The sequence below is a fragment of the Doryrhamphus excisus genome, linkage group LG7, assembly GCF_037039965.1.
Source record: "Doryrhamphus excisus strain RoL-2023G ecotype Guam linkage group LG7, RoL_Dexc_Guam_v1.1, whole genome shotgun sequence".
Classification (NCBI taxonomy): Eukaryota; Metazoa; Chordata; class Actinopteri; order Syngnathiformes; family Syngnathidae; genus Doryrhamphus; species Doryrhamphus excisus.
The window spans coordinates 22,153,981-22,175,552 of NC_136363.1; the positions used below are offsets into that span (position 1 = coordinate 22,153,981).

The following is a 21,572-nucleotide window of genomic DNA, read 5'->3' on the forward strand; positions in this document are numbered from 1 at the left end:
TCCGCCGTAAATGCCTGCGTAATTACAAACTCTGATTCCGCTCACTATAAAAAAAAGAAGAAGAAAAAAAACGGCGAGTGAGTTGGTGAAGGAGCGTGATGGTGCGCCATCATCACGGTTTGGTACGTGGGTCGGTTTGAAGGTCACGGTTTGGTTGCTTTTGGGTACAGTAGGTTTTCACATTATTAGAGCCCTCCAGACATTAAATAGCACCCCTATAACAGTCATTATTAAGAGAAAATAAGACATTTAAGACACAGTAAGTAACTGTAAATGTGTTCCTTTCCTCAGGAAGCTGAGTGGGGGCAGACAGGAAGTGATGTCGGGGACCCGTGTTGGGACTATTGTGCTTATTGTGAGAACCAGTCGTGCCTCGCTGAAATAGAACTACAAGGCAGAAGAAGCATCGTGGTGGTGAGTGCAGTACTCTACACTGACCACTAGGTGTCAGTAATTGTTGGCTGAGACAAACGATAGACGTGATGGCCACCACCGCCACCACGTGGTCATGCAGGACGTTCAGTATGTCACGGACAGGTACGGCGGTCTCGTTCAGCTGGATGTCTTTCACAGGAGCTTCAACACAGCCATCACACGCCTTCAGTAGATGTTTGTTTGCCTTCTTGACAAGTCGCAGAAGACAAGGAGGACGGTATTTGCAGAAGAACAGCACGGCGACAGAGAGGAGTGGCGATCCTCAGGGAGGCCTAATGGTTCCACTCCTTCCTGCACAGAGATAAAGACTCATAATAAGCGTGTCTGCTCGCCATCTGGCCCTGTGCATGTGGCCCTTATGGAGGCGCAAGCAGCGCAATCTGTAAACGATCAGGAGCCATGGCGCTCCCCCCGGAGAGGCCGCCATGCAATCAAGGTGACAGATGGCGACGCCGCTGCCGTGGCCTCATGGTAGGAGATGAAAATCACCTTCAATAAACTCTGACTGGAATGGGCACGGGCCCTTCAAAAAGTCACTTTGTCAGTCAAAACCGCCGCCGCCTCCTTTGCGTCTTTTCCGCCCTCAGCCGCCACGGGGGGGATGGAGAACACGGTGACGCTAATATGGGGCAGTGGCAGCGAATGGGGGCACGAAAGGTGGCCGGTGGTCTATTTTTGGACTGACAGGCCCCCCAACCCCGGCCCCCCTCCCCTCGGTTTCATACAATGCCCGACAAGGTGCAGTTGGACTATCCGGGCCGACGTGTGACGGAGCAGCATGCTCGTCCTCCGCACCGTGTCCTCCTCCCCGTTTGGGCCCGAGCGCCGAGACGCTATTTCACACATCCCCTTCATCTGATGCGCAGCTTCTGTCAGCGACGTGAGAAAAAACAGGCTGAATCGCCACGCTTGTTTTGCACCAGTGCAAAAGTTCAAAATGGAGGCGCCATCTGCTCCGTAAAACTAATCTGGGAAGGGAGAGCGGCTGCGTCCCGATTGGTCCAGCTTTCCCTGCCACTGAATGAAGATGTCTTCACAGGAAGTTGTCGCTGATGAAACCATAAAAATATCCTTCCTTCCTCTCCGATCATCAGAATAATCATTCCGCTGTCCGCTTTTATTGTTTTCTCCTAAGATCAAATGGAAGGGGAGCGCTTCCACTTAGTTAATTGCCGCACTTATTGGATGAATTGGAAAACTTCCATTGTACTTTCATCTTTTATTAGCCTGCCCTTAATCATAGCCTTGTTTTTTTAAAGCTAATGTTCAATAGGCCCGCTTCAACTGATAATTGGATCAATTACACTAATGACTTTCACAAGTTGGGGCTTTTAGGTTTCTGACTGCGGCTTTAAATCTGTGACCGGGGGGGTGACGAGATGGAACCTCTGCAAGGACGTCAGCCCCCCACTTAAGGTTAAATAGTGTACTGCTATAATCATTAAAAAAGACCCAAATTGGATGGCTTTCGCTTGGGGAGTATTTTATCTACAAAGTCATTTTTTATTCCTCCTTCCGCACATATTTTTTAGAATTTCACATGAAACATTGAATCAGGCAGCGGTATAGAAAATGAATGCATGAATGAACATTGATCGTTCTTATTTTTATATAGAAGCGATGATATGTAAGAATAATTCATTTAGTTTTTTTCATTTAGATAATCAAAATAAAATGATTTATTTGTAATTTTTTCTTTTGTTACTAGTAAGCACGTGGCTTGCTTGGACCTCCAGGTGGTGGCCATGTCTAATCAAGCATGTCCAATCAGCCTTTGTGGATTTCCTCCCAGGTATGACCAATCTACCAATCTACCAATGGAATCAATGGAAGGACTTGTGTTTCTTTGAGCTTGTGTCTTTAAAGTGTGAGGCCTTGCTTGTGCTTCAGTTTGGATCATTTCTCCAGTAGAGGTAGCTCCTAGAAGATGGACGGGTGGAATGGAGATCAGTCAGTCAAGCCCACAAGCGGAAGCCTGGCGGCGTTACAAACACCAGCGTCAGGTAAAGCTTCATTTTTCTACCTTTAGAATCACTTTTAGAGCAGCGGTTCCCAAACCGTTTTACAGTGCAGAAACTCCTGCAGAAATCCGACACCTTTTTACTCCACTCACTTAACATAATTCATTGGTGAATTAATTTAATTTCCTGGTCAAAATGTGTATTTGGAGCGCTGCTACAAAGCTAAGCAACCATACGTAACCTTTATTCCAGTCTAAAGTTGGTGTCCTTCCAGCGCCCACTCACGATGGCCCCCCACGATGGTCTTCATTGACACCAAATTGAAGCCTGATTTTGGGTGGAATGTCAGGTAATCAGGTTTGGAACACCAACGTACAGGCGGTCTTCAAATCAGGCTTGGACAACACTCCAACTTATTTGTTCAGAAGATGCGCACACAACAATGAACGATGTGAGGCGTTCAGGTGCACTTCTAATTAGGTGGTAATTGTTCCTTTTTATTCACGTACCCCTTACCACAATTGTCGAACCTTTGCTGGTCCGCAAACCCCACTTTGGGAAACCTCAAAAGTTGAATAACGTGTCTTTTCTAGCTGAATGACGCTCGCTAGGTTTAGCGTTGAGCAGGCCGCCACCAACTCGGTTGGCTTAATGTATGCAAAATCCTAGTTTAGCCGTTAGCATTAGCATAGATGTAATCAAAGCCCAGTGATTGTGGTTTACCTTTCCTGACCTTCTTTGGGTTTAAATCTGAGTGATTCATGGTCAGACCGGCGCTGTTGCCGTCGCTTTGTCGAGGCAGGGTTTTAATTTGAGGCTGGCCTGATGGATGCGTGTAATTTATGATGATTAGAAATAAAGCATCATATTTTCCTTTATCTCCCCCGCCCATCGCAACACAAGAGGGTCTCCTCCTGAAGGGTACAAGGGAGCGCTTGATTAGTCGTAATGCGGCCCGCCCGGAAGCCCACGGGGTTCAAATTTATGTCCTCCATTGGAGGAACCCGGCCGCATGAAGCTGCGTACATCAGCTTTGTTAATGAAATTTGTCGCCAGGAGGGAGTCGGTGGGGAGGGGCTACGGTCCTTGTGTCGAGTCGTCAGCCATTGCGCTGTGATTGTACGAGCATCATTTTTACCTTTGTGCTAATCCAGCATGGTGGCTTGCTTCATATGCAAATAATTCAGCTCTGAATGGTGGAACCTCTTTGCTTTTTATTTGGCTTTTTGTGTCTGAACTGACAAAAGATTCGTTTATTTACAGCATGCAGCATCATGTCTTAACACTCGTGTAATTCAACACGACCGAAAAGGAGTAGGAAGAAGATATTACATCTTCACAGCAGCAGTGATTGACTTCTTTTTACACTTGAATGGCCGTTAAGGATAGGACAGATTGTTTGTGATTTGAGCAAATCGGAGGTGGTGGAGTCTTGGCGATGCTCTCATCCCGTGTGCGGGTGTGATTGACAGCAGGCCTGTCATGGCTGACCAGGCGTCTCTTGCCGAGACACGCAGGGACAGGCGGACGATGAGGGTCTGTCATTTCAGACTTACGTGACACGCGTCCTCGCCCCCTATTGTCCGTCAGCATCAGCAGACCGGTCAGGTGGTTGATCGCACGCAGGAAGACGGAGCAGTCGTGCTAGTCTCCCAGTGAGCTAGCCGCTTAGATGGCGTTCCCTTTTTGGCGACTAAACGGTCTTGCATGTCTGCGCCGTATTGTGCTCACTGACTGCTCTCCAAAATGGTCATTTCGCAAATGGGGGAACAGCATCTGCTTTCCCGCAGCGTCGCATATGGCGGCCGTGGCTGCTCTGAACAACTCAAGCAGGTAAACGGGGTCGGGGGGTCTGCCCCCGCGGACCCTGAACAGAGGGGCCTGGCCCCGGGGAGTCTTGTCCACAGTGAGGCCTCGCTCGGTCCCCAGACAGATGAACTTGCATATGGAATGAGGCCAGCCAGTGCTCCACAGCGTGAAAGGGAAACATGGAGGGTCATTGCTGTTTACTGTTGTTTACTCCCATGATGGGAAAGCCATTTTCTTAAGTCATGTGACCCTACAGCCTCTTTATGAGCATCAAAACTGACTGAGAAAGGCTTTGCTACACATCTTAAAATGCAGCCCAGTGCTCCAACTCGCCATCATCGTCAGGATGATGATGATGTAATGAGAACAAGTAGAAATATTGCAACTCACAAGTCGACTAAATGCTAATATGCTTGGTCGTTTCTCACACAAGATGGAGGCTGTTTTCATGCTTGGCACAATTCAAAATGTTCAATTCCATTTTTTTTGTGGCGTAATCCCTGTTGTCGCCCCTCCGACACTAAAAACTGCAATATGGTGGGAGAGTATTTCCAGTATTTGTTGCATTCTGCCGTGCCTGGCCGGGATTGAGAGCAGAATTATGTAATGTTGTTATGGTGCGAAATGAGCGTGTGCAACACTGACGGCGTGACACATTGTTTGCTGATGACTCATGTCATTTGACTTTATAATTTGACGTCAGCGTCAGATGCATGTCATTAAGGCCGCGTTCCACTGCCTACATCAAATTTCTTTCATAATATGAAATATTTTGGCAATTATTTTCTGATTCTTGGCGTAGACGAGATAAGAATGCAAAGACCAGAAAGTAGTGCAGTAATCAGGCAGTAACGTGCATTTTAATATGCGGCAGATTTGCATGTGTACACCGTGAAGGGATGGCGGGGGCTGCACGGGCATCAAGGAGCCCGCCGCATCAAACGGGCGCATGCAGCCTGACAGCAGGTAAATGATGTGTCAAGCACGGCCGGCATTTCAATCCTTGCATATTTTCCAAACGGCTCACAGCCATTCAGTGCTAACTGTTTTTGATTCCAATGTCAATAAGGCTTTCATCCCCGGGGACCCGAGCTGTCCATCTCCTCGGGTGTGCAGGGCGACACGGACGTCCATTTATCCACTCGGAGGACGTGTCGTGTAAGAAGCCCGTAGTCTCGGGGGAGCATTTAGTCCTGATGGGAGAAGCTGATTGGGGCAAAAGGCCTTGAGACTGTGGTTGCTGGGGGGTGCGCGGTGACGCGGGGAACCACCGTAAACAAAAACAATAAGACTGTTCAACCACAAACAAGCATCATAAAGTGAGAACGGTCCGAGTCGGCGGCAGCTGTATCCACAGATGCTCATGTAAAAACATCCTCCTTCACATCCTCCACTTGTTTGCTTCCCGCTAATTTAGCCCATCAGCACGGCTAAGGAAAACATGGCTTTGTTGTCATGCTAACAAGGCAATTAGCAATAGTTACGCATCTCCACTATGGACTGCCTTCAGGCTGATACTGGTCAGGATTTGTTGTGTAGTCGGTCTTTGGTCTAAGGTGTAGCAAACACGTGAGGGAGATGAGGTTTCTCATGTTTGGTGCTCAAACAGGAGACTGGCAGAACATCAGCAAAGTCACTTTTGCTTAACGGGCCCTATTAATGCACCTTATGTACAGTCTGCTTATTTAGACCACTTTGTTGTGTCTGATGCTAACATTTCCTCCTGTGTCAGCCAGGCTGTGAACGTCACCTTTCGTGAACCTTTATCACGCCTGCCTCGGGATTAGAATGTTTACACACCAGGAGTCTCAAGCTTCCCTGCTCAATTATTAATCCTGCATGCTTCCGGAGGCCGTAAAGACTAATTGTTAAACACTCGTGTTGCTTTAAAGGACGAGGCTGGGGGGGATAAAAGTCAAAGTACAGTAATCATAGATTGGAAATGATAATGGGAGGGGAGGGAGTGTGCCTGCGCTCCCCGGCCGCTCGTAAGCTGATGTCGCCTGTGAGCCGCAGGGTCGATGCCGACACACACTTCATTTGGTTGGCTCGCCTTGTAAACATGCCGCAATGATGCACGTGTACACAGGCGGCCATAAAAGCACCAAGGTCACTTCAAGCAACTGCCCAATTACGATGAACTAATCGCTCACAAGCGTCTGCGGGCAAAGCCGGGGGGGGGGGGGGGGTCGCTTTCTCCAGTTCATCCCGTATGAATCCCATTCCCGATTGCCAGAATCCAAAGCTTTTGTTTTGGATTGATTGTGGAGAATAGCGTGAGATATTTATCCCAGCCAACCTCCATCCCATTCCAGTTACTGCCCATCTGCCGCTGCTGCCACCCTGCGCCCTCCTAAAGGTTACTCATTTACATTTTTGAGGGGTGGGGTGGGGGGGGGGTTGTCGCCTAATCACAGATAGCCGTTATTTCATCAATCAGAGCGTCATCGTCTGCGTGCATGCAACGTTTGGCTTCAAGCTTCTCTTTCAAAAGCCACAATTGACCAGAATGGGATCCCACGGAATTCTGGAGGAAAAGTTCCTCCTTTCGCAGATCGAGTATGATGCCGCGGCTGAAACTGATTTATTGTTGTGATGCTCGGCCATATGGCACACACTGCCTCCCCCCATCCAAAAAGCTGTGATTACGGGGCTAGGTCAGCGCAACCTTTAGCATTGCTCAAATGAATCTCTGTCTAATCACAAGAGGACAACAAGGGAATGTTGGGCCTCATCTTGGAGCTGCAATTACCAGGGAAAGTGTCTCCATGCCTTTTCCTAGATCATATTTAAGGAAACATTAATAGTGAGTGATCTCACGCTCATCATTTGGTCAAGGGTTGTGTTGGGTCTTCATTTTGTTGTTTGCCTTCAGTATTCATGCAGTTCTTTTAACTAGTATACCTTCTCATAGCTGATGCTTAAGAAATCCTCAAGATAGCTGAAGGCTCCTGGAAAATGATGTCTACCTAATGCGATTTTACTGTAACATGATTGATATTGGTAAATCTGCCCTTTGGAGTCCTCAGCGCTCCTTCCTATGGCGTGACGGCAATTACAGCCAAGGTAAAAAGGGAGATTTGTAATTATTTGCATGTGTCCTATCAACATTGACATCAGCCACCCTGGTCGTCCTCCAGCTCAAGGCTTTATACGTGACACTGCAATCTCCGCCGCCGTTTGCTGACACCGAGTTGCCACGGTGATTGGCGTGGAGAAGACATGACAGAAGCTGCTATCGGGAGACTGACACAACGTTGGCAGGTTACGGCACACCCCCCTCCCGCCCCCCCGGCCTCAGGACAGTCACCTGTCAGCTCAGGTGAAGGCTTGTCACAGCTGACGACCGGGAGCAGCAGAGTGGATATGATGGGATGAAGCCAGTGACGCTGACGCATCGTGGACCTCCTTTTGTCTGCGGGGGAAGGAGGCGGGGCTTCAGTCATGTCAAGGATCAATTCACCACCAGACGCTCAAACCGGCTGACAAATCGAAGCACCTGAAGACACCCCCCTCCAGTGGAACCAAAGTGGTAAGCTTCACTCGTTCACCGCTTGTTGGTTCGGATGTCTCAATGCAAACGTAATGTAAATCATCTGGATTATTAATATATTGCCAAGTCCACGCCGCCTTTGCCACCTTCAAACAAAAAGTCCCTCGGTCACATGCGCTGCCAAGTGCAGAAGTAGCACACGTCCATCAAAGTCAAGCTGATATGACGTTTGAGGGCTGAGGCCTGCCCACCGCATGGAAGGCGATGTCCTGACTCACTTAGCAACCAAAAAGGAGTCGTACAAATCTCGATGTAAGCGTGCGGGTATGAATGGCACTCACCTGTCACTTGTCCACTTTTTCTGAGGTAGCGGCGCTCGCTATCTTCTTCTGCTCGAGTTGCTCAGCCCCCAAAGCGTCCATCAGAACCGCCTGACGGTGATGAGGTCGGATCTGTGTTCATAACTTCTGTCAAAGCGCTTCCGTCCGCCATGTCCTTCCAGATTCCCAGCGAACTGTTCCAAGCCTCCATTAGTCGCCGTTCCACTGCAAGTTTACTGTTGTAATGATTGTGTGATTATTTTTGCAGATTCCTCGGAGTGACGGGTGGTTGATGACTTCTTTCCTGGTTTGGCTGGACTGTCTCCTTTGGATGCAGGTAATCTTCTACCCCCCCAATCCTCTTCAGATTATGACTGTTTTCTCCGTGTCTGTTTTATGCTTATACACGACTGACATAACCATCATAAACATGGAGGTGGTTGACGTCTGGAAGTCAAATTGTGGGAGACGTGACGCCGTCATCGGGGGTATTGTCGTTTATCGCAGTCTAGTCTCACCGAGCGGGTGAAGGATGCTCCCAACCCAAACCCTCAGTCCCATCTGCTCACAGTAAGGCACAACATTTGTCAAAGTAGCCCGGATAATGGCTTTGGCATCCTTATCATAATCTCAGCATAATCTTTGTCCAATTTGTCCATCCTTGGCGTCGGAACACTTTTGGGTTTGGGAAGTCGGTCAGGGCTCACGTGTTCTTGTTTTGGGGTTCATTAGTCAAGTGTTTTTAGCAGCTTGGTTTTTATTGTCTGTTGGCATAAAAGTAGAATCATTTATGATGAATGAGATATATTGTTAGATATGACGCTAATTTGCAATCTTCCAATCTTCCTACTCCTTTTCGGACATGTTGAATTGTGCAAGTGTGAAGATCCAAGTTTGAAACAAATACAGTGACGACCAGAACGGCACAAAAGCCTAATAACAAGCAGGTCTCTCAGACAATACGGGGACAAACATCCTGCTGCCAATGGCTCCCCCTGTATGTGGGTCACACACACACGTGAACACACACACACACACGTACACACACGTACGGCGTTCCCAGCTGTGCGGCCCAGTCAGCGGCACCGTGTGCCAATGCCCGCCAACATCTGCTCCACAAAAACAATATCCAGCTTTTAGCACTCAAATGGAGGTTGCGCCATATGCCAGCAAGCCACTTAGTTGCTGCCAGGGGAGCCCAGGCCCTGGCCTGCCTTCACGGAGGTAGTGCTGAAGGAGAGCGCCAATGGGATGTGAAGGGGAGCGCCGCTTCTTCTTCCCGCCTTACCTGCCGCAACCGAGTCTCCTCAATATTTCATTTACATTTCTTCTCTTGTACTTTTGTACCACGTATAGCGGGTGCCATCAGCATGCCCCTGCTCAAGGTGGCTTGACAGCGTCACCCCTTCGTGTTTGTACCACCCACTCCTGATTTAAACCAGGATCCAAACCGTTTTAACATTGTTGTTCGATGGGAATGGAGTAATTCCAAAGCACTTGAAACAATAATTAAAAGTGCAGTTGAAGCACTTTGCACCATGCTAAGAGGCCATAATGGATTTTTAATTCAATGTGGGAACCAAAGGTCCCAAAATGGAGCTTTGCAGCTAACCAAGCAGTCGCCCTTTAGTGGCACCACACACCGGCTTTGTTGTTGTCCTTGACATTCACTTCAGGATTTTATTGCTTATTTTAGGATTATTTCAGGCTTGTGGGGCTCCGTGGGTAAGATGTAGACGTAGAAGCTCTGTCATCATGTTTTCTTTCAGTGGCTAGGAAACCTAGCATGAGCATTATAGCGGAAATAGGCTTGTCCCATGTTGTGCATTGTTAGCGCCCTCATGCTAATGAACTTTGGAACACACTGAAAGGCAATGAAGGACTGAAGCTTAAAACAAAAAGTGCAGTTTTCCTTTTTAAAGGTACACACACAATCCGGTGCGCTCGCAGCGTTTAAAGGCACTTTCAGACGGCGTACATTCCAGCATCAACGCTAACACGCTTTTTTCAAAACAAACAGTACATAGAACATATTGTGCTTTTCTTCTATAAATGCATCCAGTCGTCTCATCCTGAGCTCTTGTCCTTGTTCAGTCATGGGGGGGTAACAAGGGAAGATGGATGGATCCCGCCCGCTCTGGGGTGGGCGGATCGGAGTGGGAAGTTCTGGGACGGCAGGTCGGGGCTGCCTTGTGCAGGTCACGGTTTCACTTGTGGGTATTAATGTGTGTGTGTGTGTGTGTGTGTGTATGATGGCCATGGTGAGCAGCTAGAAATCACCTTGACAGGCTTCTTCTACTGTACATCATGCTGGGATGCTGCCATGCTCCATTGCTGAGTCGTCTACCGCAGCTTTAATTGCTTTTTCCTAAACTCGTGCAGCCACCAAAGTCTCTCTTCCAAGCTAACATACCAGTAGTTTGTTTTTATCATGAGCTAATTTAGCCTCCAAGATAACATCATGCTCCCATTTTCCAAGCCCTACCTGAGCCTGGTCTGCTATTTTGGGTCCAAATTCACATGTTCATGTGATCAGGAAAGGCCAGCACTTTTTGGCAGAGATGGCGGCTCGCTGTCTATCTTTAAACACCTCCCACATGGTGTTGCGACGAGTCCTTCCGTCTGCCAAAAGGGGTCCAGGCAGTCCAAAGACAAATAAGATTGGATTGGAGGAGGAAGTTGGAGCTCCAGAGAGGATCTGTCATGGTGAGAAGTCTTCCAAAAGTGGATCAGATGAAATGCAGTCCCTCAAACAGTCAGAGGAGGGCAGTATTCAAGTAGAAACCAAATGTGTGTGTGTGGCATCCTTGTTTACATTGTGTCAGCTGTGTGCCTCCGTCCTATAGGTCAGCAATCTGCTGGTGGTTGTCTCCCACGGTACCGCTGGTCATGACAGTGAGGAGCATCAGAGGAATTATGCAAATGAGGACAGTGATTATGTTAATTATGAGACGTCCAGCGCAATGATGCTGAGCTTACATGAGCAAGATCACAAAACCGCCGCTGACGGAAATGGCCAAGATACGACCCTGGTGTTAATTCATGCTCTCCTACATTGGCCTCCATATGCTGGTGCATTCAAATGCACGTGTATTTATGGATTTTAATATGGAGTCATAATCCCAAAAGAGGACACCATTTGAATCTTTATTTGAATGAAGTAGGTCTTATTTCATTTATTTTCAATGCTACTTCATGCAGCAGAAGAAATTGGATCTTTGACTAGCATTTTGGCACCATTTCACAAGCATTTACATATACAGGATCTTTGGCTTGTGGTGTTGTACATATAGGCTCTTTGACTAGTGCATTTTTTAGTATTTTGACTTGTGGAGGCTCTAGCATTTTCACACACAGGATCTTTGGCATGTTTTTTGCAATATATATGATCTTTGACTGGCATTTTCACATGCATATCATCGTGTTTTTGCATTTTTAGCGAGTTTTGTATTTTTGCATAAATCAGGTCTTTGACTAGAGGATGTTTGACGAGCATTTTCACGCACATAGGATCTTTGACTCGTATTCATGCATGGAGAGGATCTTTTGACTAGCGTTTTTTTCAGGCAGGAGCATAACATTCCAGTCATGCATATATTTTTTCATAGTGGATAGGATAATCTCTCTAGGAATGTTCTGAACTCCTGTTTTAATATTGTAGTGTAAATATTTTCATCCTCCACAGGAATGTAATGAAGTCACAGCTAACTGACATTGTTTTTTAAAGCTGCGTGCCCCCCCCCCCCCAACTGTGGTCCCATTAGAGTGTATAATTCAACATAAGCGTGACATGATGTTTCTTTCATATTTTCCATAAGCCAAAGAGCCTCGTCGTCTCGGCCGCAGCTGTGCCGCCTCTCCGAGGCGACGTTTGAGGCGGCGGCACGACCGCGAGGCAGGCAGAGTGATGCGGCGACAAATGCGTTCCGTCAGCTCAGCAAGCACATCTGGGTGCGAGGCCTCGCCGAGACCCGCCGACAAACTCTGATCCCGATCGGTGTGAGAAGCGTCGATGTAATATTGAACGTCCAGATGGTTTCCCGGCAAAGACAGACGCGGCGTGGCGTGGCGTGGCATGGCGCTATCTTTAATTCATATCTGCTCAGCCGTTCTCCCTTCATTGTTGGAGATGCGCCGCTAATGTTCATCCAAACAAACTTGCCTCAGTCCTGCCCGTCACGTCGGCTGGCACCCCCGCTAATGCGTGCGAGCAGCTCGGTGGCTGATATAGTGCAACGCGCTGAATGCTTCCCCCCGCAATTGAAGATGACTTTTTTGGGGGTGTTGTGCCAAGATCTTGACGAGGATGCTCAGCAGCCCAGTATGCTTCACGCCTCGCTGCTTTACAGCAAACGCTAAGCTGTCTCTAAATCATGTGACGTGTGTAATTACTGGCCTGGAACACCTCTTGGGTACCTGAATGCACCTTTTTGCTCATCGCCTACCTCCTCGCGACAGGATGGGGCCTTGCGTTGTTGACAGAATTGACAGAAATGATGTAGTAATTCAACAATAAACAACTTAGAATCCGTATCAACTTCACTCTTTTCCATTTTTGGCTGTAAAACATGGCTGCCATCCATCAGAACGTCCCAAGTATTTTGATCACGACCCCGAGACGCCACAAATGTAATCTGTCTGTCTGATACCTACAGTATCATCTGGGGGTCCGCTGGTGGACTACAAGCAGACACTTCTTGTCTTTCCGCAAATAAAAGGCTAACTTTGATCAGGTCGACAAAACGTTTGGCAGGATTGTAATAAACGGTCACAAGACCGCCGGCGTGACCTCCCTCATTAAGGGATGCTTTTTAAATGCATTTGTCATTTTCTACCATGCCCAAAAAGCAGAGGCTGACAAAAAAATGAAGCCCCCCACCCCCTTGAATGGGGGCGACTCCTGGGCTTCCACTAAACTGGTCATGAATGCACAAACCATCTGTTTTTCTGGCCGTTTGTCAGCGTGAGCGTGGCGGAGGCAGCTGTCGCCGCCGCCCCGCTTTGAATGATGGAGCGTGCAACCTTTGTTTGGCTCGCCGGCGACTTTTTGTGAGCTCTGGCTCGTCCGTGCTTTCTCTTGTCGGCCGTGCAGGCCAAATTCGCCAAATAGGCCGACACGGCAGCGAGGGATGGACTTGGGACTTGGAAGGCGGCGGAGGAAATGAAATAAGCGCTGAGGGTTGAAGTGGACAAAATGAGGAAGCGTGTGCGGCTGGTGGTTTGGCCGTGACGTGAGGCTGTCGCTCGGTGGGTGAGCTTGTCAGGGAGCAGGGCCAGGCGAGGCGGGTGACGGTGGCCAGGGGAGGCGGGTGACGGTGGCCAGGGGAGGCGTGAATCGGGCCAAGCATTTGCATTTTTATACTCTTTTTATTTGGCTTTCATGGCGCTGCCATAGACGGGAAATAACCTGGGAGAGTAATGTTGCGTTATTATACCTATAAGTTTTTAAGGAGGCACCATATGTTCCTTCATGGAAGCTTGTGGGAAGGACGGACATTAAATGGCCTCATGTTTGCACATCATTAAATGATTAAGAGAATTAAGAATTCTTTGCTATTGATCATGATATCAATGAATTGTACCTTGGAGCAAAAAAAGGAGTGCACTACTTTGCTGCAGCCAGCAGAGGTGCTGTTGAGACATTGTTGTGAAACTTTCCTGTGGATTTTCAGTGAAAATTAAAATATAAAATTTCATATTTCCGGGCCATTTATCCATCCATCAGTTTTCTACGCCGCTTAACCTCACTAGGGTCGCCGGTATGCTGGAGCCTATCCCAGCACTCGATAGGCACCGGTCCAACATAAAAGACGGCATCATGAAGACATAAATAAATGGATCCTCCATGTTAAATATAAATAAAATATCCTATTTGCAGCTTTCACTGAAATGAGACCCGAGCTCCAGTCCAAGCGTCAGGGAGCGTGAAGTAGCCTTCCTGATGCCAAAATGAATGGAAACATTGGACGCACGTTATCTTGGCAGCGGATGTTTGCTTTCCTCATGACATTGATGCTCATGTGCACGTTGGGTGGCTCAGGCCAGCGTGACCTAATTGCATATATTTTCCCGGCTGACTCACTTGACCGTAAGAGAGGGGCTGTGTTTTTAGGCTACGGGGTCAAGCTGCGTGTGGCGGATGCTGTGCAGCGCCTGTGTCTTATCTCACCTGACATTAGACGACATATGCTAGGAACACGACACCGGCCTCTCATCCTGGTGGAGCGCGGATGAATGGATGAATGGATGAATGGATGAAGGCCTGGTTTGGTCTTTTCTTTCTCTTTTGTGTCGCAAGGCAAAGCTATTTTTCCCATGATTTGCTGTTTGGTCACAGACTGCCTGCAAAGAAAGCGGCTTTCCTTGCGTGGCGGCTTGGAATGAAGAGTTATCCCTGTGTGGCTGGATCAGTGCTGTTTTTGTTTTCCAGGCTTTTAGATGTTGAACCCAGCTTGTTCCATATGCTAGCTACTTTTGGGTGCTTGTAAAGTGATTGGAAAGTGCGTTGCTTGTGTCATTGTGATCATTGTGAGTGTAAGTGCAATGCATTGTGGGCTGCAGGCTGGTGGAGCTTATGGTGTTAAAGCTGAGCCTTGCAGGAAGCAGTTGTGTCCTCTCACACGGCAGGCGGAGCGTGGCGTTTTTTTTTTTTTTGTAGCCGCGGGGCAGCCAGGCAGCTCACGCCCCCCTCACCCACCCCACCCACCGCCACCCCCATCCCAATCTGCGTGTCACCAGTCAGCTCTCGTTAGGCGTGACGGCTCTCTGATGTGGACGAGTTTGTCACTAAGGGAAGACCTGGAGACTGAGCTGCAGAGCTTTGGCTACTTGAAGGCCGACAGTTCTCGAGGCTGTCCCCCCCCCCCCCCCCCCCAAGAGGTATGACTATCAGAGGGGTTTCCTCCAGCTTTCCTGTGCTCTGATGCACACGCAAGCTTTTCTTTTCACCCCCATGCTGGCCGACATTTAGCTAGGAGTGACACTCCACCACCATGGTGACTCTTTCCTGATGGCGCATGGAAAAAAAACAAACGTCCAGGGTGACGGTTGACCTCCAGTTTGTTTATATTTATTCATTTGTTCCACGGTCAAACAATCACATTCATAATTCATAGCAAGTTAACCAGTTTGCTTCAAATGTGTTTCTTAAGAAGCCAACAACACTTACCACTTCCACACAAGTTGGGAGGGATAACTTTAGTCAACCACCGCAGCCATCATGGAGTTCCTCTATCCCTGGCTGGATATTCTTCAGGACAAAGTGATCTCTACCGAGTTATGCGGAGATCTTGCAAGATTTGCATCCTTTTTTGAGGGTCCACTGTAGTCCCGGTCCTCTTTGAGGGCAGAGGAATGAGATCAGGTGCCGCTGTCTCCTTTGCAATTGAGCGGATGGAGAGCGTCAATGGACTGCCAAGCACTCATTCATGAGCTCGCACTTTTGTCCGGGAACCTGAGCGCCAACAATAGGCCGTGTGGCGACAGAATGGCCTCCTGTTCTTTTCAAATGGTTAACGGGCCAAGAGGGGCCAACAGGGGCCAAGAGGGGCCAAGCGTCAACATCAGGCTTTCAGAGGGCGGCCGGGGGAAGCATATGGAGCTGGGAATAAAACTGGGATCCGGCACAATGACGGCTGACGTCTGCTTTGTCTAAGAGAAGGGGGGGGTGGAAAGTTAAATGCTCATAATAAGACTTTGAGGCATGAAGAAATGAATGTATGGCTGCGTAATGCGGCAGGCCGCTTTGTTGGGGACTAACTCTTTACCGCTTCAGTGAGGCCTCGTCATCCGATCAATGGCGCTGACACTTGACAGATTCTACCGCCTTGCTGTCTTTGTGGGGGGGCTATGACCTGAAAGGAGGTTAGGTGGCAGGGCGATGAATAGGCTGTTTAAAACTCATCCATGGTGGCTAAAACCACACTAAATACGCAATTATTATTATTATTCACCAAATCTTCCAAAACCAACAGTTGGTTTCCATGCTGGAATTTAGACGGTCTTCCTTTTAGGAAGACTTGCTGATCAAACTTGCAGCTGACTCATTTTAAGATGTGTAGCGAAGCCTGCTCTTTACAAATCTTAAGTTATAGCAACACAATGGTATCACTTGTTATGAAAATGCATCAAAGTTTGACTTTACTTTACTCAGGTCACCAAACGTGTCTGAAAAGATAAAAAATCTGACTAAATTCTGACCACGCCCCTAAGATGAACCACTTCCTTTCCAAGTGTAATTAAAGCTGTAGCGTAGATAGTAGCCTGGAATCAACGTTTTGTCTTCTTCAATATCACCCATTTGTTTGGAATCCCAATGAAACAACACCCCCCCGAGCTACATTGTGTGTTTATGTGCAGCGAGGGAGGGGGTGAGATTTCTCCTGTTTTTTTTCACACTTGCAGAATGCGCGGCCTTTCAAGGACTTGTGAAGCCGAAGGCGTCCCGTTGCTCAATCAAACAGATTAAGTCAGTGCGACAAGCGGCGATCTGTCCCATTGCATGAACTTACTTTTGTCATGCCGCGTCTCCAAACGTGCACAACGCCACGCCCGTGTACACCGTAACGTCTCTAGATGCGTCTATCGTTGTACCCAAATGGGTGCCGTGATGAAAGTCCAGCCCCGTGAGTGTTAAAGCCCAGGCCAGCCGGTAATGAGGACATCTGTTTTCATATGGTCCTTGACACCCAGCACCAGAAATCCGATGTCATCCTGTCCAAACTGGTACACGGCCGGCAGACAGCATGGCGTCCCGTGATTGCTTGTGACAAGCCACTGACAGCTCTGGAGGTGAGGCGGGTGCATGACAAAGGGCAAGCAGAGGATGGAGGGCTGTGGCGTCGGGCTTACGGGGGTCTGCCGGAGACATCGCGGGCTGCTAGACGACCAGCTAGCTGAGCCCGGTGTTCAACGGCAACGTTTAAAGACAGCGCCTCTGCTGGTTAAATCCGAGCAGCGCACCCCGTTTTCCCGCGTTTGCTTCAAGATTGATCAATCCCACGCAACGGATCGATGAATTGACGACCGTGTCGGTCAGCGGGACCTTGTGGGGTCTCAGGAGGCGGATGGCTTGGCTGTGGTCTCCTCATGCGGCCTGCCTCCAGTGTGACCTTGCATTAGCGCATATGCTCACAGCAGGGTCGCCGGCTGAGGGCATGATCTGTCAGCCTTTGTTTGTGGGAGGCGGACAGCGCAAGCCTGTAAGATAGCATATTTCACGCAATTAGGGGGTCCTTGCTCAACGGCCTTGCCAATTTCAGCTCAGATGTGATCAACGCAGATGAAGGGAGCGTCTCGCCGCCTTTTCGTTACATGTTCACGTCCAGCACAAACATAAACGACGGCTGTCTGGGATTGTGTGGCTTTCAACTCATCGTGGATTTGGACGCCAAATGTGTGGAAAAATGTTTGTCAACATTCAGGATAGTGCATGATATGCAGCTCGGTGCTGATTTTGATGTTTGACGTCAGGGTGGATTTCAAGGCGAAGCAACGGAGACCAAGATATGACTGTTTCCAGATAGTTTGGATATTTAATGCAAAGCAGTTAATGGAGTTCACCGAGTAAGCAGAACAAGCCCGTAGAAACTGTTTCACGCCCATAAACGCACAGGGGGCGCCAGACGCAGCAACGTCTGGAATAATGAGAGGTTATACAAGCGGAGAAGGAAATGATTTCCAATATAAGAATATTTATGCGGCTGAGATACGAGCATGTTTTGCTTTAAGGTCATCTGATGTGCAAAGAATAATAACCTGGCCTGCAATGCATCTGATAACGCAGCATTTGATGTCTTTATGTATATTTGTGTGTGCGTGTGTGTTTGACGCGGAGGCGGCGACGTCGTGGACATGATGGAGGTGGTGTTGACAGAGAGTGTCATGGTGAGGGTCGGCAGCGCCCGTGACGGCGGGCGCCCTCTGACAGTCTTTCTATAAGGCTTGGTAACCAGCCTTTTTCCTGGGAGGTGTTTACTGTCACTGCGTGTTGTGGCTGCCTGGCAGCCCAATTTCTCCAGGCTGTCAATCTCCGCAGACACTAACCTGCCATGTTAGATTTGACCTCCACAAGGGAGATTAGTGTCTCCCAGCTTTGGAGGCATCCTTCATTTCTCTCTCTCGCTCTCTCTGTAGGGATACCTGGGAGAGAGGACTCAATCCAAGTGTCAGAATATTACAAACCCTCCATGAGATCGCCATTCCTCCCCACGATACTTCGGCACTGCACTGTACTTTTCCACGGAGGCACTGACTGTGAGTGTGATGCAGTTTGTGTGTGGGAGGCCTGAGACTTGCCTGTTAATTAAGAGTGTGAGATGATTACGCTCGCACTGTTGGTGCGGCTTCCAGACTAAACTGCAGACATTCTCTGGCAGCGCTTTTGCACGGAAACCTTGTTATACACTCCTTTCAGGCGCAGGAAGTCTCCCGTGGATAGATTGAATTCAGGAAAAATAGATTCTATTACTTTCCGTCGTCTAAAATATGTTGGGCTTTTTTTTTAATACAAGAGTGCATGACAGGCTGCTTGTTGATTTACTAGAATTGACCAGAATCTTGTGGAATACTCGTATCAAAAATGACGAGACTGCATGATGTACTGCTCACAGGATTGAAGTGGACTCAAAATGTACTAAAATCTGTATATGCTATTGAAATCTGATTTGTCCCCCCCAAAAGCAAGATAGTGCATGATATGCTGCTGTCATTTGGGAAGGGTTTAAATGTGCTCAAATCTATGGAACAGTAAGTCCCCTATCTAGATCCTATTCAATTTTTTTTCCCCTCAGAAATTCCAGATAGTGTATGATATGCTGCCTGTTGCTGACAAGTGAGCTAAAGTGTTAGAAATCAGGCTTGATTTGGATGAAATGTTCCACAATGGTGGTAAAATAGAGGCAACATTTTCGCCAAATTACAAGAAAAAGAACATAAAAGTTGCTGCATGATATGCTGCTTGCTAGCATTTAGGGAAAATAAAAATTGAAGCCATTATCTACTTTAATATTGAGGCGCTATGCTGGTTACTTATTTTTTTCATTGAGGATAGTGCATGATATGCTGCTGTATAATAAGTTCAATTCCCGATTCTATGGTTGCCATCACAAATAGAAAAAACAAAGCAAGTCCAAGCAGAGCAGATTTTATCTCCCAAAAGTCAGAGATCAAGCCGTGCGTCTCGTCGGCGTGGCCATAATGCGCTAAAGAGCTTTTATTTACCATCAATCAGCTCCTTATCTCGGCAACAGAAGGTCTTTAGCTGCTTTAATGGGCTCCAAAGATGCAGATGGAACTTTCAACTTGACCCCACAGACAAGACACGCGGGTAATTCCAGTTACCAATCTGCATATCAGATTTGTCCGTCCCTCAAAGAGCCGCTTCCTCGTTAAGCATCTTTCCATATGGATACAGCGCCGGCCTATCAGACGCCGTCTCCCGCCGTAATGAAGTTTGAAAAGGGCCATCACACGTGAATTTACAGCCCTCCCCGTCCTTATCGTAAATTGAGCGGCGGCGCGCGGGCGGTTACGCCGTCACATAAAACCCGCCGTTATGGCCCGTGTTCTGTTTAGCTCTTGATCGAAACGCCGCGCCGCTGTATTTCTCGCCGTGAAATTAGAATATGGAACAAAGATTAGAATGAAATTATCATGGCCCCAGGCGCTCACCCGCTGTGCCCACGCTCACGACACGGGCTGCAGGGCAAAGGGTGGAGGGTGAGCGTTGGGGGTTGGGTGGGGTGGGGGGCGGGGGGCGTCCCTAAGAATAATGATAATACATGGGAATGTGAGCGTGCTGCTATTATTGCCGTACATTATGTATGTTCAATTTCCGCCACCTTACAGCGGCCACCCTCTGCTGACAGGTAGGTCGTTACTTGCCGCACCGGTGAACACTTATCAGCCCCGCGCTGCTGTTTATGACCACCATGAAGAGCGCTTGTCAGTCAAGGTCACCGCCTCAAATAGCACCGGCTTCACTTGTTCAACTTTGGAGGGTGGGGGCGTTCATCCTTTTCAGTGGTGGGCAAATAATTGGGAATGATCTTTTCCTCTCTCGGATGGAAAAAAGGAGCTGCTAGTGTGCGTGTGTGTGTGTGGGGGGGGGAGTTAAGTTTAGCTGACAGGATCCAAAGAGCCTCTTCTTAACTGCAGGGCCAATGCTAATGCATGGTTGGTTGCGTTACACCAGCCAGTGTGGACATCCGAAGTGGCCCACAACGCGGTGCAGACTCCTCATGGCCCCCAGACAAAAACAATTTTTGGTTGCCTGATATTTATATTTATTTTTTTATTTACTTAGCCCGCAGCGTCTGATGTTTGTCATGGCGGCGCGAGTCATTTTGCTGTATCGTCCACACACACACACACACACACACACACACGCACACACACACACACACACACACACACATACATACGGTTGCTGATCCGGGCTGCTTAGGTAAAAAGGCTTGCCTCATGGTCACTGTCATGGCGACTTTGGCTTCCCTGCAGGACGTTTTAGCCGATGGCTGCTTGCACGCTACTTCTGCTTTTGGCTATGTAGTACTATATGTTGATATACACGTATTTCCTAAAATGGGGATATTCAACTGAATTGTTCAGAGAGCAAAGGGCCACTTAAAGATTGTCTATTGAACAGAAGGCCCAATTAGTATAATGTTAGCATGTTTGCTAGGAAGCAGTTAGCATCGCACAAAGACTAGCATCAATAAAGAGGAGCTAACGAGTAGTCAAAGAATCTCTAAATGTCATCGATAGGACTTTCCTGAACAATGGCCTTGAGTGGACCGCCACACATACATTTGGTACTACCTGTTCGCCCTCACTCATAAACCTGGGGAATAAGAAGACTGAGCAGGAGAGATCGATGTTTGCATCTTGGCAAGTGCCGTGGGCCTAACTGCCCATCAGTTAGGAAAAATGACAACCTCACCACAAAAGTTTTTTTTGGGTGTTTTTAGGTGGTATATGTTGTGGTCTACTGCAACACGTCATAGAAAGTAAATACATTTATTTGAATCTTATTAATGTATTGTGGTGAAAGAAACTCGATAATTATTCTATTTAAGAAACAAGTTGGATGTTTATTTTTTAATTTTTAATTTTTTTTTACACACAAGCTGCGCGCTCTTTGACACTTTCTATCAGCCTCAGCGTCCAATCCCGGCGCTCTTTGGACTGTGCTGCCATTAATCCAAATGGACAACGGCTGACAAGGTGCTTTTCATTGTCATCATTTGTCTGGCAAGGCAGCAGCGAGGCATCGTTTACGCACCCCCCCCCCCTTCTCTAAACCCCCCCGCTGTTGAAATGAACAGTTTATGGGCTTTGACGCAATACTGACACAAGTCACTCTCAGACACTTGGCTGGATGGAATTTTGATCTGTCCTGTTTTTTTTTTTTTTTTTTTTTCTTTTCTGATTCCTCTGCTTTTCCACCTCCTGAGGCTTGGTCTGTGCAGACTTGGGGAGCTGTCATTTCACCGCCCCCTGATGGGGGTGACGCTCAGCCGCTGTGACAGGTGCTGGACAGCGGTCTTGGCGAGC

At 48.1% G+C, this 21,572-nt stretch overlaps 1 protein-coding gene across 3 annotated transcripts in view; it reads left to right on the plus strand.

The window, feature by feature from the left end:
• LOC144899579 (uncharacterized) overlaps positions 1-21,572 on the plus strand; it is a 79,551-nt gene that overhangs the window by 9,119 nt on the left and 48,860 nt on the right. The window contains exons 1-4 of one of the 3 annotated variants that reach the window (XM_078792482.1): positions 6,592-7,271; positions 7,346-7,737; positions 8,287-8,355; positions 18,153-18,272. In XM_078792482.1, the coding sequence (XP_078648608.1) occupies positions 18,206-18,272 (67 nt within the window). In that variant the 5' untranslated portion in view covers positions 6,592-7,271; positions 7,346-7,737; positions 8,287-8,355; positions 18,153-18,205. Of the gene's footprint in view, positions 1-295; positions 415-2,143; positions 2,228-2,325; positions 2,439-6,591; positions 7,738-8,286; positions 8,356-18,152; positions 18,273-21,572 lie in introns of those variants that run through there. The other 2 variants (XM_078792480.1, XM_078792481.1) reach the window with 2 other exon arrangements.